A 12264-nucleotide genomic window follows, 5' to 3' on the forward strand; every position below is an offset into this window, starting at 1 on the left:
ATCATGGGACGCGTTCGATAGAGAGCAAAGGAATGCTGTTCACCCAGCTCGTTTCAAACAACGCTGCGTATAATCATAACGTACTGAGTATCCCTTCGACTTTTGGTTTCTCCACTACCAAAAGTTTACAATACGACTATTCAGGCTGCGTAATTGGTTCCTACTTGTAGCCGAAAACGAATTGTCGAGCGAAGATTAATATACACAGATAGATACATTCAGAAACACCCATAAGTTGATAGGCCCACCCAACCCGATTAAAGCGTGAAAAACCCACAAATGAGGCAACCTTCAACAGATAGAAAGCACTAGGATACGTACCTTCGATGTCTGATTGATACCTTGAGACAGAGCAGGTACACTGGAAAAGACAAACCTAGTAAATTACGAACAAAAAGGTAAAAGCGCCTCGATTAATGAATATTAAATGCATAGACTCTTGGCTCTTCTGTATGTACAGTAAGCAACCTTTATGGTTCGCTAATTATAATAGTTTTCTATACAACAGGGTAATACGGACGGTGTTATTTTGGATTGAGGCATTTGTTCGACCAATAGAAATAGCAAAACGAGCTGCAATTATTGTCATAGATGCACACTGGTACTAACATTATATATATATATATATATATATAACACTTATTGTTTACTGCTAATCATACTATATCGGGCATGAGCATGAAGGACCGATAGGAGCTACATATGCCAACATTGTAGAATCGAGGCCCATGTAATCGATATTTATGCAGGAACCAATATTGCGTCTATCGTATTAGAAAATTAGGACAAAATCAGTAACATAGTAATACTTGAGAGTTGCTTGCCTCTAATCATACATATTATACTGTTGATCTGTTATGCCTCGTTTTTTATGATCATTTTATTTCAAATAGACAGTGGACAGCACTTTGATTCCATGATATCTTTTTACTGGAACCAGTTCAACCTTGTTTCGTGCCTAGATTCTACTTAAAGCTACGGAAGATAAAGGGAGAAGGATCGAGAGAGGGACAACAGATGTCACAAACAATTAAAGGCTACGTGAAACTAATCGTAAAAAGTGAAATTCATCAGGACGCTGCCGCAGATATGACACGTTCTTTGATTCCGCTGGGCATTAAAAAATATTACGAGTTTTGTCTATGAAGCTGCACACCGTTATATCAGACGGGCAACGCATGCCACCTTTGAACGTGTGTTCGCTCGTTGATTTCCACAATTTTTTCCATTTTCTTTTGATATCTCCGAGGGTCTTCCTCGGTGCCTTTTGTTCATTTGCCACTAGTCACTGGGTCGTCTTGTAACTGTAATCCAGCTGAGAAGAATGTTTTACTTGGAACTGTATGGCCAAACGAAATGAGCCAACCAATTTGAATGCTGGTTTAGTAAACTGAAAAAACGTGCTTTGGGAACAGGAAAAAATAGTTTTGAGTGTATGGGTGGATATAAGAAAAAAGCTGTAGTAAATAGAGTTAGGTAGCATAATCAGTCAGCGTTCTCCGGCAAAGCGTTCGTGAGAAAACCTACCGTGCCAATTCGTATCAGGCAGTTGGGGATGACGCTCCGAGTATTCGATATAGTCTCCATAGGAAGGAACGAAGTATCGAGAAGAGGGAAGACGAATCACTGCGGCATATGCTTATATGTGTCGGTAAACAAGATCACATTTGTGCTGTATCGTCTGCTAATAACAATGTCAGTCGCACATACTGCAAAGTGATTGGCGCCACTTTTCAATCGGTAATTATCTACACAACGATCCCGCGACTACTATATGCTAATCGGCTAAACTTCTGTGTTACTATATGATTATGTATGCAATGCCGAATCTGACCCGTTTGTGGTGGCAGTAAAGTTTATCAGAGACAGTCGGCGTGGAAATTTTTCATTAGTTTTAGAATGCACCCGCGTGTCCTTAGAAACATCATTTATCCCAGTCTTTTCTCGTCACGTCAAGTTTACACGCAAAAAACAGAATAAAGAAACAACAAAAAATCTTAAAGATGGTACGAAACATTTCACTTTCGGCATGTTCCTTAACTATGCCCTATTAAAATAAGGCATACTATGCATTACATAGGCGAGTCCTCTCTGCTGTACATAATACAAGGGCTGTCCTGTGATACAAAACTTTCATCTGCACACGCGATCATAAACCGCAACTCGACTCGCAGTTCGTTGAATACATCGCAAACTGCTGCAAGTGCCTCTTACTTCGATTAGAACCATCTATCGGGCTCAGTTCGACGGGAATGGTTCATTCTTAAGGGCCACGATTTTCTTGTGTGTTTGCTCTGTTCACCACAATATACTTCCTGCTGCCGGTGCAGCTCGTCGTCAGTTCGTAATTTTGTAAATATCATACCGGACACACACGGAAAATGACAGACACAATTTTGGTCACTGTAGGCTAAAGGACAGTTTGTACGGAGGAGATACATCCATGAGTCGACCGATGGCAATTGCCTAATCAGCGACTGAATCTGACGAGGAAAGTAGCCTAGATTAATAGTAAATAACGACTGATCTCACGTGCAGTTCAAGTAGAAGCTGAACTTGATGTTCGAGGTAGGATTAATGAGACAAGAGTAGGCCAAGGAAGGTCAAACTAGGCCTCGGAGAGCTTAAAGGAATCCCGTTGCTACTTGGCGCCTCTCGGCCTACTTGGCTATAATTCGATGATTTCGCCGAAGCTTAGCTTGTTTTTCCACCACATTCGTTTGCGGGTTGCTGGAATCAGCAAACAACTGGTTAATTTCTGGTAAAAGAGCCTCTAAACTACTGATCCATGGGCTCATCTATTATCATACACTATATTGCACCCGATACAGCTTCTTAATTCGATGGATCTGCATTAGTTCATAGCTGATCTACTTCTATAGTAGTCGTCGTCTCCGTTTTTTTTTTGTTTTCCTTCATATCCGCTCGCTTCGTTTCCGACACTGCGGCGTTGTCCGATGGTGAGTACGGCACACACTTGGATAAAAAGCACACACACTTAAGAGGAGGCACAAGTGCATCAATACAAGAAGACACCAACACGATGTCAGAAAAGGGTGACCAACTGGTCTAGAGGCTCTATGAATAGCTGTGTTAGTCAAACCGATACTTCGTCGCATAGACTATGTCTTTTGTAGGCTATCGAGAGTGCCCTAAGGTCTACAACAGGATCGTTAAGCTTTAATTAAGCTCCTACACGAAGGGAAACAAGAGAGCAGAGAAAAGTTGGAGCTACCGGATATCGGAGGATGAAAAACGCCAACCCACCATGCTAGAGCTTTTTAAGACCATAAGAGTTACTGAAAATTTCTGCGTACGAGAAACATATGACGTGTATCAGCTGAGGTCGGCATATCAGTCCTATGTAGAAAAGGACTCAAGCCTGAGCTTCAGAAAGCTTGAAAATTGGCTCCTGTTGCATTGGGTAGGACTGGGTTAGCTACTAAGAAGCGAGCCTACTTTATTCTGCAATGACATAAGCCTAATGACAAGGTAACGGCGAAAGAGACCCCGTCTAAGTATTGAACGAATTAGCTTCATCGCTATTTAGAGACAGGCTGTTTGACTCTGTCCTATTTCAATCGCCGGCACCGTCAGTGGCAACCTTATTAGGACCTATTTCTAGTGGAATTCGCAAGAATGGGTTAAGCAACTGTCTGTCTGTTTTCTTCGGCTGGTCCAAGAACGGAATGTCCCAAGCAAATAGTAGTAGGCGCAAAGGAAAACGACGCTGAAGGAAAGAGTGGCGAACATTGACCGCTGAACAAGAGGAGACGAAGTGGGGAAAATGGCAGCAAAGATATGTTTCCATCATGATTACGAGGACAAGGCGCTCTTAACTCAACCAAGCTGTACCTTAGGACGACGCGGGCCGTGAGATGATGTTCGTATGGAACAAAATGGCTAACGAAGGGAAAAGTAGCAATAGAGAGCGAGAAAAGAGAGCAATAACCCAAGAACTGCATAAGTTTTTTGATAAGCTGTCGTTTGTCACTGCAGTTTAGAAAGATATAGATAAGCAGGAGCGGTGCTGGTGGTGCTGATGTTTAGCATACACCTGAACCGGAATCGTCTGCTAGAGATGCTTTTGATTCTGTTTAAGGTTTCGGGCTACACAGAACCGCTTGCGTGCTAATGACATATACAATGTCTGTTTTCGATGATCAGTCACAGAGGTCTTCTGCTTACAGTTATTACGAAGCGCTAACATTACGTAGGCTCGTAGTGCACGCCGAGAACTGCAGAATGCCTCGTGGCATAAAAACATGTGATACGATGCTGTTTTAATCAAAAGCCAATTCAATATTGAGCTGTATCCTACATATTAGTGCAGGAGAACACCGGCTTTGATTTCAGACTGAACGGATTGCCCGTTCATGTGCCTTATCTCACGCACATGATGCTTCACCGTCTATGACAATCTGCGGCGTCAGAAATGCACGAAGAAAAATAATCAGTCTTGTTTTTTCTTATCATCCGCAGGGTCACGCTGTGCCCAGAACCTGTGTGCGTTTTATGATAAGTGAAAAGGCGAGAAACACGGAAGTATACCGTGGAAAATCCAATTACCTCATTGGCGATAAAAAACAATTTCTACGACACATCGAGGATTTTATCTATTAAACGTCTGTTTGTCAACGCACGTAGTTTTTCGCTGCGAAGGGAGGGCGTGTGGTCTGCGACATGTTCTGTCATTTTAAACCGAAGTCGACTAAAAGCGGTAATCCTTACGTACTGACCGCGCTTTAGAAATATTGTTTATAATGTTTATTTATGCGCATAAATCGTATCACGTATCATTGTACCAATCATTCACGAAAGCGCTTTGCACGTGCTCTACCTGGGCTATTTGAGCAAGCCTAGCGATCACCTGCCGAATACTGACTACAAATGAGATCAACCTACATGTCGAACGTGTGATACGGAAACTGACAAAGTTATTCGACTCTGTTCCGTTGTATTAGTACCCATAAAACGTTTGGCGTAGTAGTCTATGTCTCTTTCTGTTCATCATTCCCTTAGGTGTGGTTTTTAGTTAGAGAACCGTCGTTGGTGAAATATTTAGCCCTCAGCGAGGTCTAGCTGCGCCAGCCGCCGTAGTTCTCAACAATTTAGTACCGGTCCCGTACCGCAGCGACGTTTTCGTGAGCCAAGGTATAGGATCATAGAAAATTGGAAACTTCTGTCTGAAACGAGTTTTATGACGCTCTCACCTCTTGCTGCAGCTACTGGCGTGCGCAACTCGGCTGAAACGGTCCATGTATGCACTTACTTCTTGAACCCCATCGGCGAAAAATCACTTTCTCTCTAGTTGCTGTTTTCCTTCTAATGTAACGGCAACGATGGCGTGAGAGCTAGTGGAGCCCTCTGGCACGGGTGAGTTGTTACTGTTAGGACCATGATGATCATAATCTATCTGGAGAGAGAAAAATACATCGGCAGCAGGAGAATCCATTGCAGTATAAAACAACTAACATAGTCATTTCGTGTGTTCTGTTATGGTACTAAGGGTAAAGGTCGACGAGAAAACTACTGCGTTAGCCGGCATTGCAGACATGAAAAAAAATACGAATTAACATACAGTTTTTCACTATAGTTGCCATAATTAATAAGCCATTTTAATAACCTCTGAAAAAAACTGCGATCTAACGCATTATGCTTGTTGAACCGCCCGGTATATGGTGAAGAAACGATAAAATCACAATGAGTGTAATGAAACGAAATACGACTAAGAGAAGGCGGTCGCCATCAGCGCGCTAATGGCGGGACGACACCGTTAAAGGCCAATAATCAGTATCTTCTTTCAGAGAGAAATTTGGCGGCCAGGTGGGAAAGCGAAGTTTCGCTCCTTCAGCATGCTGCACTTTTATCGGCGTATCCAACAGAAGCGACAACTATGGCTGTGCCTGTAGTATCTATAAGAATCCGTGAGACTCTGGTAGAAGACGCCGACACTGACGCCACCAGTGGGGCGTTAGAAGCGGGGGTGAGAGAAAAAGACAGCAGAAAGGTGCTCCTTCGTTTCGGCCCAGTTAAAGCCGGTTGTTTGACCACGGCCACTGCCCCCGCCATTAGGTGGAAGGCCTGCGGGGATACAGTAAACGTCAAGTGTCCTCAGAAGTGTGCGACCGATATTGGCTGTTCGAGAAGTTTTTTAAACTTCGCGAGGTTCGATTACTGCTTAGCAGGAGGGTTTGGGGGGGGGATAAGGGTGGCCGGAGAGAAAATAAACCGTCACATTGAAATCTCAAGAAAACTAGGCATACCCTGCCTCAAACGTATGGAAGCGAGCTTGTGCATGAGCGTAAGAAAGGTCTTTGTCTACTAGATTTTTTAGATAGATGTCCACTACAGGGTCTTGCACTAATACACTGCTCTGGTTCTCCAGTCTGCTTCCTACCCGTCGCTTTCCACCCTAGAAGAACAGGTGAAGTGGCAGTGGTGCACAGAAGAGAGTAACTAGGTAGTAAGCATGGGATTAACAGAGCTGAACTCCACAGCAAGTAATCCATCTTTCAAAAACAGGAAACGAAAAAAAGTGATTTACAGTGGACAGAAGGATATATACTAAAGGGGAAATAAAATGCAACAAAAAGAAAGAAAGGAAAAACGATCTTTTGTCACGGACCACGCTTAGCTGGCATACGTTAGGTGTATTATGGACATTTATATAACCTTTTATTAGTGTGTATTTACGCCTGTAGTATTGCGCGAGAATATGACTGCGGCTTCACCAAATATCGTCGCTGAATTGTGGCAGAAATGTGACCTACCGTGGATGGTGAAGGACCGAGTATTTCTTCACTGAAAAACGGGTTGTTTGCTTTTTTCACCACTTTCCCTCCTTTTGATAACTGACTTGCGTCAGTTCGTTGACGTCATAAACCAATGAGCGCATCCAATTGTCCAGTTTGACTGAAAACAACAGATATCTGTAAGAACGTTTTCGTTCCTTGTCAACCTCGTAACGGTGCCTGGCGAAAAGGTAAGAGAAGTTTTGCTTCTGCTGTTGGTGCCTACAGACGTTTGTTGGCACGTTCTGTCATTGTAAATTTGCTTAAGGTTACTTGCAGGCTTCCGTTAGACGAAAATAGGCTCTCACTGGCTCTATGTCTGCGCCTTGTACAGCCTGACTGTCGTCGATTTTAGCACTTGCCGGCGTACTTTCAACTTTTAGTACGCCTCGAACATTACGACGCGTAAATTATGGCAGAACAAAAATAAATTACCCTGGTTCAGACGCGATGCATTCTTGAAGTTGTCAACCATAAGCCTTACGCGGACTCGTACGCTGCTGTCACTGCTAGCATCAAGAGTTGCTATAACTGCTATACTGCTATAACTTCAGGCAGAATTTTGCAGCAGTTCTTGTAACTTGTTAGTATTTTCACAGTTTTCATCAGTGCACAACCACTTGTCTGTTACCACAATCAGTGTACGCAAAGCGCTGCCTTTCCTTATAAAGGTCCTTAAAAACGGCAAGGTTCCTGTGGTTTCTCTCTTATCTGTACTATCAAGTACTCTCATTGTTTTCCTTCCATGCTAACCTCTTATCGAAGCCGCAATACCGTGACCGGGTAAAATATTCTCTTTCTATCTACCCGCTGGACCGACTGATAAAGCTTCCAGAGAAATTTTCAATAAGGCCTGTTGTGGCATAAGAACGTAGAACATGTGTTTTGCAACCTTAATTTTCGCCTGGCAGTCCTACCCTATTCCCTAATTTTTTTTTCCGCTTTTCCTTTACGTGTTAGCCTCTAGGTCAATTTGCAGTATTTTAAAAAAAATTATCTTAAAATGAGAGATATCGCTTTTGGCCAATTATTCATTCTTTACTGTCATCTCTTCAAGGAATGAATTTTTTAGCGGGTTTCTGCTAGCCAGAGCAGCAGTGGCGAGACACGTTTTCAATGAACAATGTTGAGACTAATGCTGGCCCCGGTCAAGCGAATAATAGCATGAGGAAAAGATTCGATATCTATTGGCACTAGTATGTTGCTAGGCTGAACTAACGTTTTCTGCTCTTCCATTTAAATCCACTTGGTAGAATAAGCCTAAGATGATGCAATGCCATTTGAAGAAGAACCAAAATAGAAGGCTTTTTTTGTTACAGAGTATACACTTTGCCTGCGTCCACCACACACTGATTGTATGGATGTTTGTTTGTTTACCTATTTAACCGCACCTGCCGTGCAGCTAATGCAATTGGCCTGTCTTGAACCAGCTTATAGATTGAATTAGGAGGGAGATCAACTAAAAAACATATGATAAAACGGTACAAATTTGAGACGACGATACAGATACGTGCTTATCTAAAGTTATATACTTATGCAATTCGTATAAGTATACGGGCCTCTCCCGTCTTTTTCATGCGTTACTAACATTTTATCTGTAAGGCGCTTTTCATTGAATCACGACAAAATCAACTTTCAAATTAAAATGGCGAGTACACATTAGTGGCACGTCTATTATATGCCAAGCGAGGAGCCCTGGAACGGATGTTTGTATGAGGGTTGACGTGCCGGGTCTTATCCATTCATGGAACAAATATTTCTCGGTAATATGTTTCCTCAGGAGACCTTCAATTTTGTATGCTATGACACTACGCTATCCATGGTTTGCAGCGAGTTTTCCTTGTATCGTGTATTGTATATACCTTCTTTAGCGTACTAATGTCTTTAACTAAAGCAATATCTACAGCAGGTCTGCCACTCGAGTTACAGTTAATTTATACGAATTAAGGATGAAGGTATCCATCTGCCATAAGTATAGTTTAAAAGTTCATTGAAAATAATTCTAGGATCATCTTTGTATAACAACATATTCGGTTAACTGGTTAGTTTGCTTTTTATTGGTACCATTATTATTTATGGATCAGATGTATATAAGGTTCCTCAGCCCACTCAGGCTGTGTATTCAGCTGGTTGTGAAAAACACAATATATAGAGAATCATCAGATCATGAATGTCCCTATGCTGTATGTATCTACACACCCACACACGCACGTTCATATAAATTTATATATGAATTCGATCTACAGTGTCGATCATAGATTAGGGCTCAGGATGGTTCAAACGTTGTGCAGGAGCTACCGCCAGCCAGATAACCTCCACAAGAGTATGCATATATACACTTACGTTGCTGCCTAATAGTAAATGGATCGATTCTTCGATAAGCAAGCAAGTCCGTCTGGTAGTTAATATACTAGGTAAACGATAACATTTCTTGCTTTAGCGCATGGCTGCTTTTTGCCCCAAGCAGCTGCTTCGTGTCCGTGTGCGCTGTCGTGTCCCCGCCCAACTATGCTCGAATGTGCTATCGATGTTTTGTTGTCGTATCCTGTCTTTCAAGCGTTTCTGCCCCGCAGATGCCTGTTACCTACCCGGAGAAGTAAACAGGGCCGTCAAATGAACCGTTGTCATGCTGACGGATGGGCTACTTGTCTAGCAGTTTAGTCACTGGGTTCCGATACCTTTGTCTCTCGCATCGTCATGAACACGGGGGGTGCGACACGCCAATCACCCTCGTGACTGCCGCTACTGTCGCGGCCGTCGTCATTCCCTTCGAGGCTAACCGATCGACGGATCACATTCGGACTGCCACTAACCGCTAACGTTGCTGCCACCATTATGAGCGCCTAAACGAGTTTTCCCTTTCAACATCTATGCTTATTTCTTTTTGCCAGCCGCGGACATCAACCTGTCATTCGTTTGTTCGAGGAGGGCTGGAACGCGTAGATGCACGTGTTTAGTCCGAATAGCAGACAATGGGTTGCAGTTATCTCTCTGGCTAATATGAGACAGCCAATCTAACTAATATGGCCACACAGCAACAGCCTAAGCAGGTTCAGCCGGATAGCCCGGTCATCGCCAAAAAGAAAAACTACTACGAAGGGACTACAGAGTACCCTAGAGGGTGTGAAAATTACAGGCATAAAACAGCAAACCTGGATCCTCAAGCGAACGATCGTTACTCCACATTGTTGGACGAAATGTAGGTTGATGAGTTGTAAGCGTCTAAAGCAGAAATGGATAGAGGCCGACAGAAAAAAAAAGGTCACGGAAGTGTTCATGGCGGATGAAAAAGGTTTTTAGGTCGGCCATGTCTACGCAGGTCCCTTAATGTAACGGCGAGGCAAGATTCGTTGTAGATTCAACGAGACACTATGCAGTAGTACGTGAAGGGGAGAGCAGAAAGTGTACGCTCTGAAGAAGCTCAAAGGCCGCGAATTTGTTAGGATAATTCATCAATACATTCGTTAATTATAGAACGGCTGATTAATCGTGTAACGGACTTTGAATGCCGCAACAGCCGTGGTAACAGCAGCCGAGTGGTTCACGATCCGATGGATCGACGCTGAATAGGGGCTGACAAAACGGGACGACGAAATCCATGTGATAAAGAGCTTTTTCCTCTTGGATGTACAAGGAAGGTCAAAGTAAACGTCAAGCCACCCATAGCCATACACAACTACGCAGCGGTTGCTGATTGCCCAAAAGTTGAGAGGGCGAGTCCGGATGTTAATCATGTCCATCGTGTATTTCGGCTTTCCAGCCCGTGTTCTATCCCGCAAAACAGAACTTAGATTTCCCATTGTCTTTAAAGTAGAGTTAGTGCAACTTTTAGTAGAGTTAGCGTCGTGCAACTTTACCGGGACTTTAAACAGCCGATCTGCAGCGTTGATCAGATCATCTGTAGTAGGATATCTTACATAAACACGCATTTTTTTAGCTGAAACGAACGAAATTGATATCAGTCGAAATTGAGTACAACGACTCGACTGTAGACGTTTCCTTGATTTCTCAATAGCAAAATAAACTGAAACTGACGACGGCGCTTTGACTAACTGGCCAGCTGCGAAGCGGCATACCGCCACCGGCTCAGAAAGCATTCAGAGCTGGGTACAAAGACACCAATCCTAACAGAAATGAATTAAGCAGATGGAAGGTTAATGAAGAGGCGTTGTTTGCTGGAATGAGCAGGACTGGGTTTACAGCACGTGTCCATTCTTCCGCTCCGTCAGTGCTTAGCCTTAACGCCAACCTAAAATTATTACTCGAGTAGGTCCTCAACCAGTTTGTTGATAGCGCTATCCTTACGATTTTTTCGTGGCGTTCCGTAGCAAACAACGCCCGTTAAGCTGGATGGGCAGTATTAGACTGTCGAAGCAAGCGCCTGGCAAAGTTTAGGCCACATTTATACGCTATCCACAATTAGAACGGCTCTGTAGAGTAAGCATCAACACATAAGTGGCGATGTCGCCAAGCTGGCAAGCAGACGACTAGTGGCAAACAGCCAAGAAACGTCGTAGCTTGCTTAATAATCAGAGTAAGACAAGGCTACATTGAATGCAGCTAGAAGCTGCGGCTGAATGGCTAGCCAGTTTGGGTATTGTCAATAAGTATTTGTTCGCGTTCGAAAGACACAATCGTACTCCTTATTGCTGATGTTTTTACGTCTGCTGCTACTACTGCTGCTGTTGATACGGCTTCCCTGTCCATAATACCCAACTTTAACAGGATCTGTAAGACTAGATATCAGGTATGTTAAGGGCGCTGGCGTAGCGTTGGTCACGCTTGCATAGCTCTACTGCTGTCCCACTTCCACGTAGAAAACGAAGCACCGTCAGTTGGCAACAGACTGACGAAGATCTAGAAAAAAGACATTGTAACGATGAACGACGTCTCAATAGGCTTCATTGGGGCAGAAAGCAACTACTCGTTTATGGCCGACGCTCTATAGTACAGAGATGTGCGGGTCTGATTCGATCTCGGGGCACCAGCGGCAGGCGAAAGAACACGGACGAAATAAACAAGTAAAAGTAAACGGAAGAGAGTGCCGTTCTCAGTAAAGTACCCTTGTTTCGCCTGCACAAACACACAGGTGCACCTCGTATTTTGGTTAGATAAAGAATAAAGGTAGTCTTTGCTTGGATAGAGCCGATAAAATTATTCTAGTGGCCTAAGCATGTCTTCCCCTCGCTTTCGTACACCGAAGTAGAAGCGGAAAGACGAAGGTCGATTAATGCAAAATTAATCTGACACGCATGAGCCATTGCGCTTTAACGTCCTAACGAGTCGTCAATGTCCTCTAACCTCGCCCCATGTCTGGATACGATGGAACCAAACGGCGCTCTCTGTTAACCCAGTAGCTCCCTAGACAGTAGCCAGGCGTGCTCCTAGTGTGGTCGATTAAATCAAATTCCTGCTTCTCGAACTACACAGATAATAAACATTTGGAGCAGGTGATTAAGTTTTGAACAAC

At 43.4% G+C, this 12264-nt stretch overlaps 2 protein-coding genes across 48 annotated transcripts in view; one reads left to right on the forward strand and one right to left on the reverse strand.

The window, feature by feature from the left end:
- Positions 1 to 12264, reverse strand: part of LOC111248212 (uncharacterized) — a 193868-nt gene that overhangs the window by 173790 nt on the left and 7814 nt on the right. For 20 of the 39 annotated variants that reach the window (XR_015323464.1, XR_015323463.1, XR_015323476.1 and 17 more), the window contains exons 2-4: positions 6774 to 6915; positions 5214 to 5416; positions 322 to 361 (exon numbers count right to left, since the gene is read on the reverse strand). The exons of 4 other annotated variants lie outside the window; for them this stretch is intronic. Coding sequence is in view for 8 of the 35 variants with exons in the window: in XM_086983274.1 (XP_086839400.1) it covers positions 322 to 361; positions 5214 to 5260 (87 nt within the window). In the remaining 27 variants the exon portion in view is untranslated. Of the gene's footprint in view, positions 1 to 321; positions 377 to 5213; positions 5417 to 6773; positions 6916 to 7229; positions 8643 to 12264 lie in introns of those variants that run through there. 15 more of the 39 variants (XR_015323458.1, XM_086983277.1, XM_086983276.1 and 12 more) reach the window with 10 other exon arrangements.
- Positions 1 to 12264, forward strand: part of Shal (Potassium voltage-gated channel protein Shal) — a 261664-nt gene that overhangs the window by 160074 nt on the left and 89326 nt on the right. The gene's annotated exons all lie outside the window — the stretch shown is intronic.

This window comes from Varroa destructor, unplaced genomic scaffold (assembly GCF_002443255.2).
Source record: "Varroa destructor unplaced genomic scaffold, Vdes_3.0 BEIS01000003.1, whole genome shotgun sequence".
NCBI classification, from domain to species: domain Eukaryota; kingdom Metazoa; phylum Arthropoda; class Arachnida; order Mesostigmata; family Varroidae; genus Varroa; species Varroa destructor.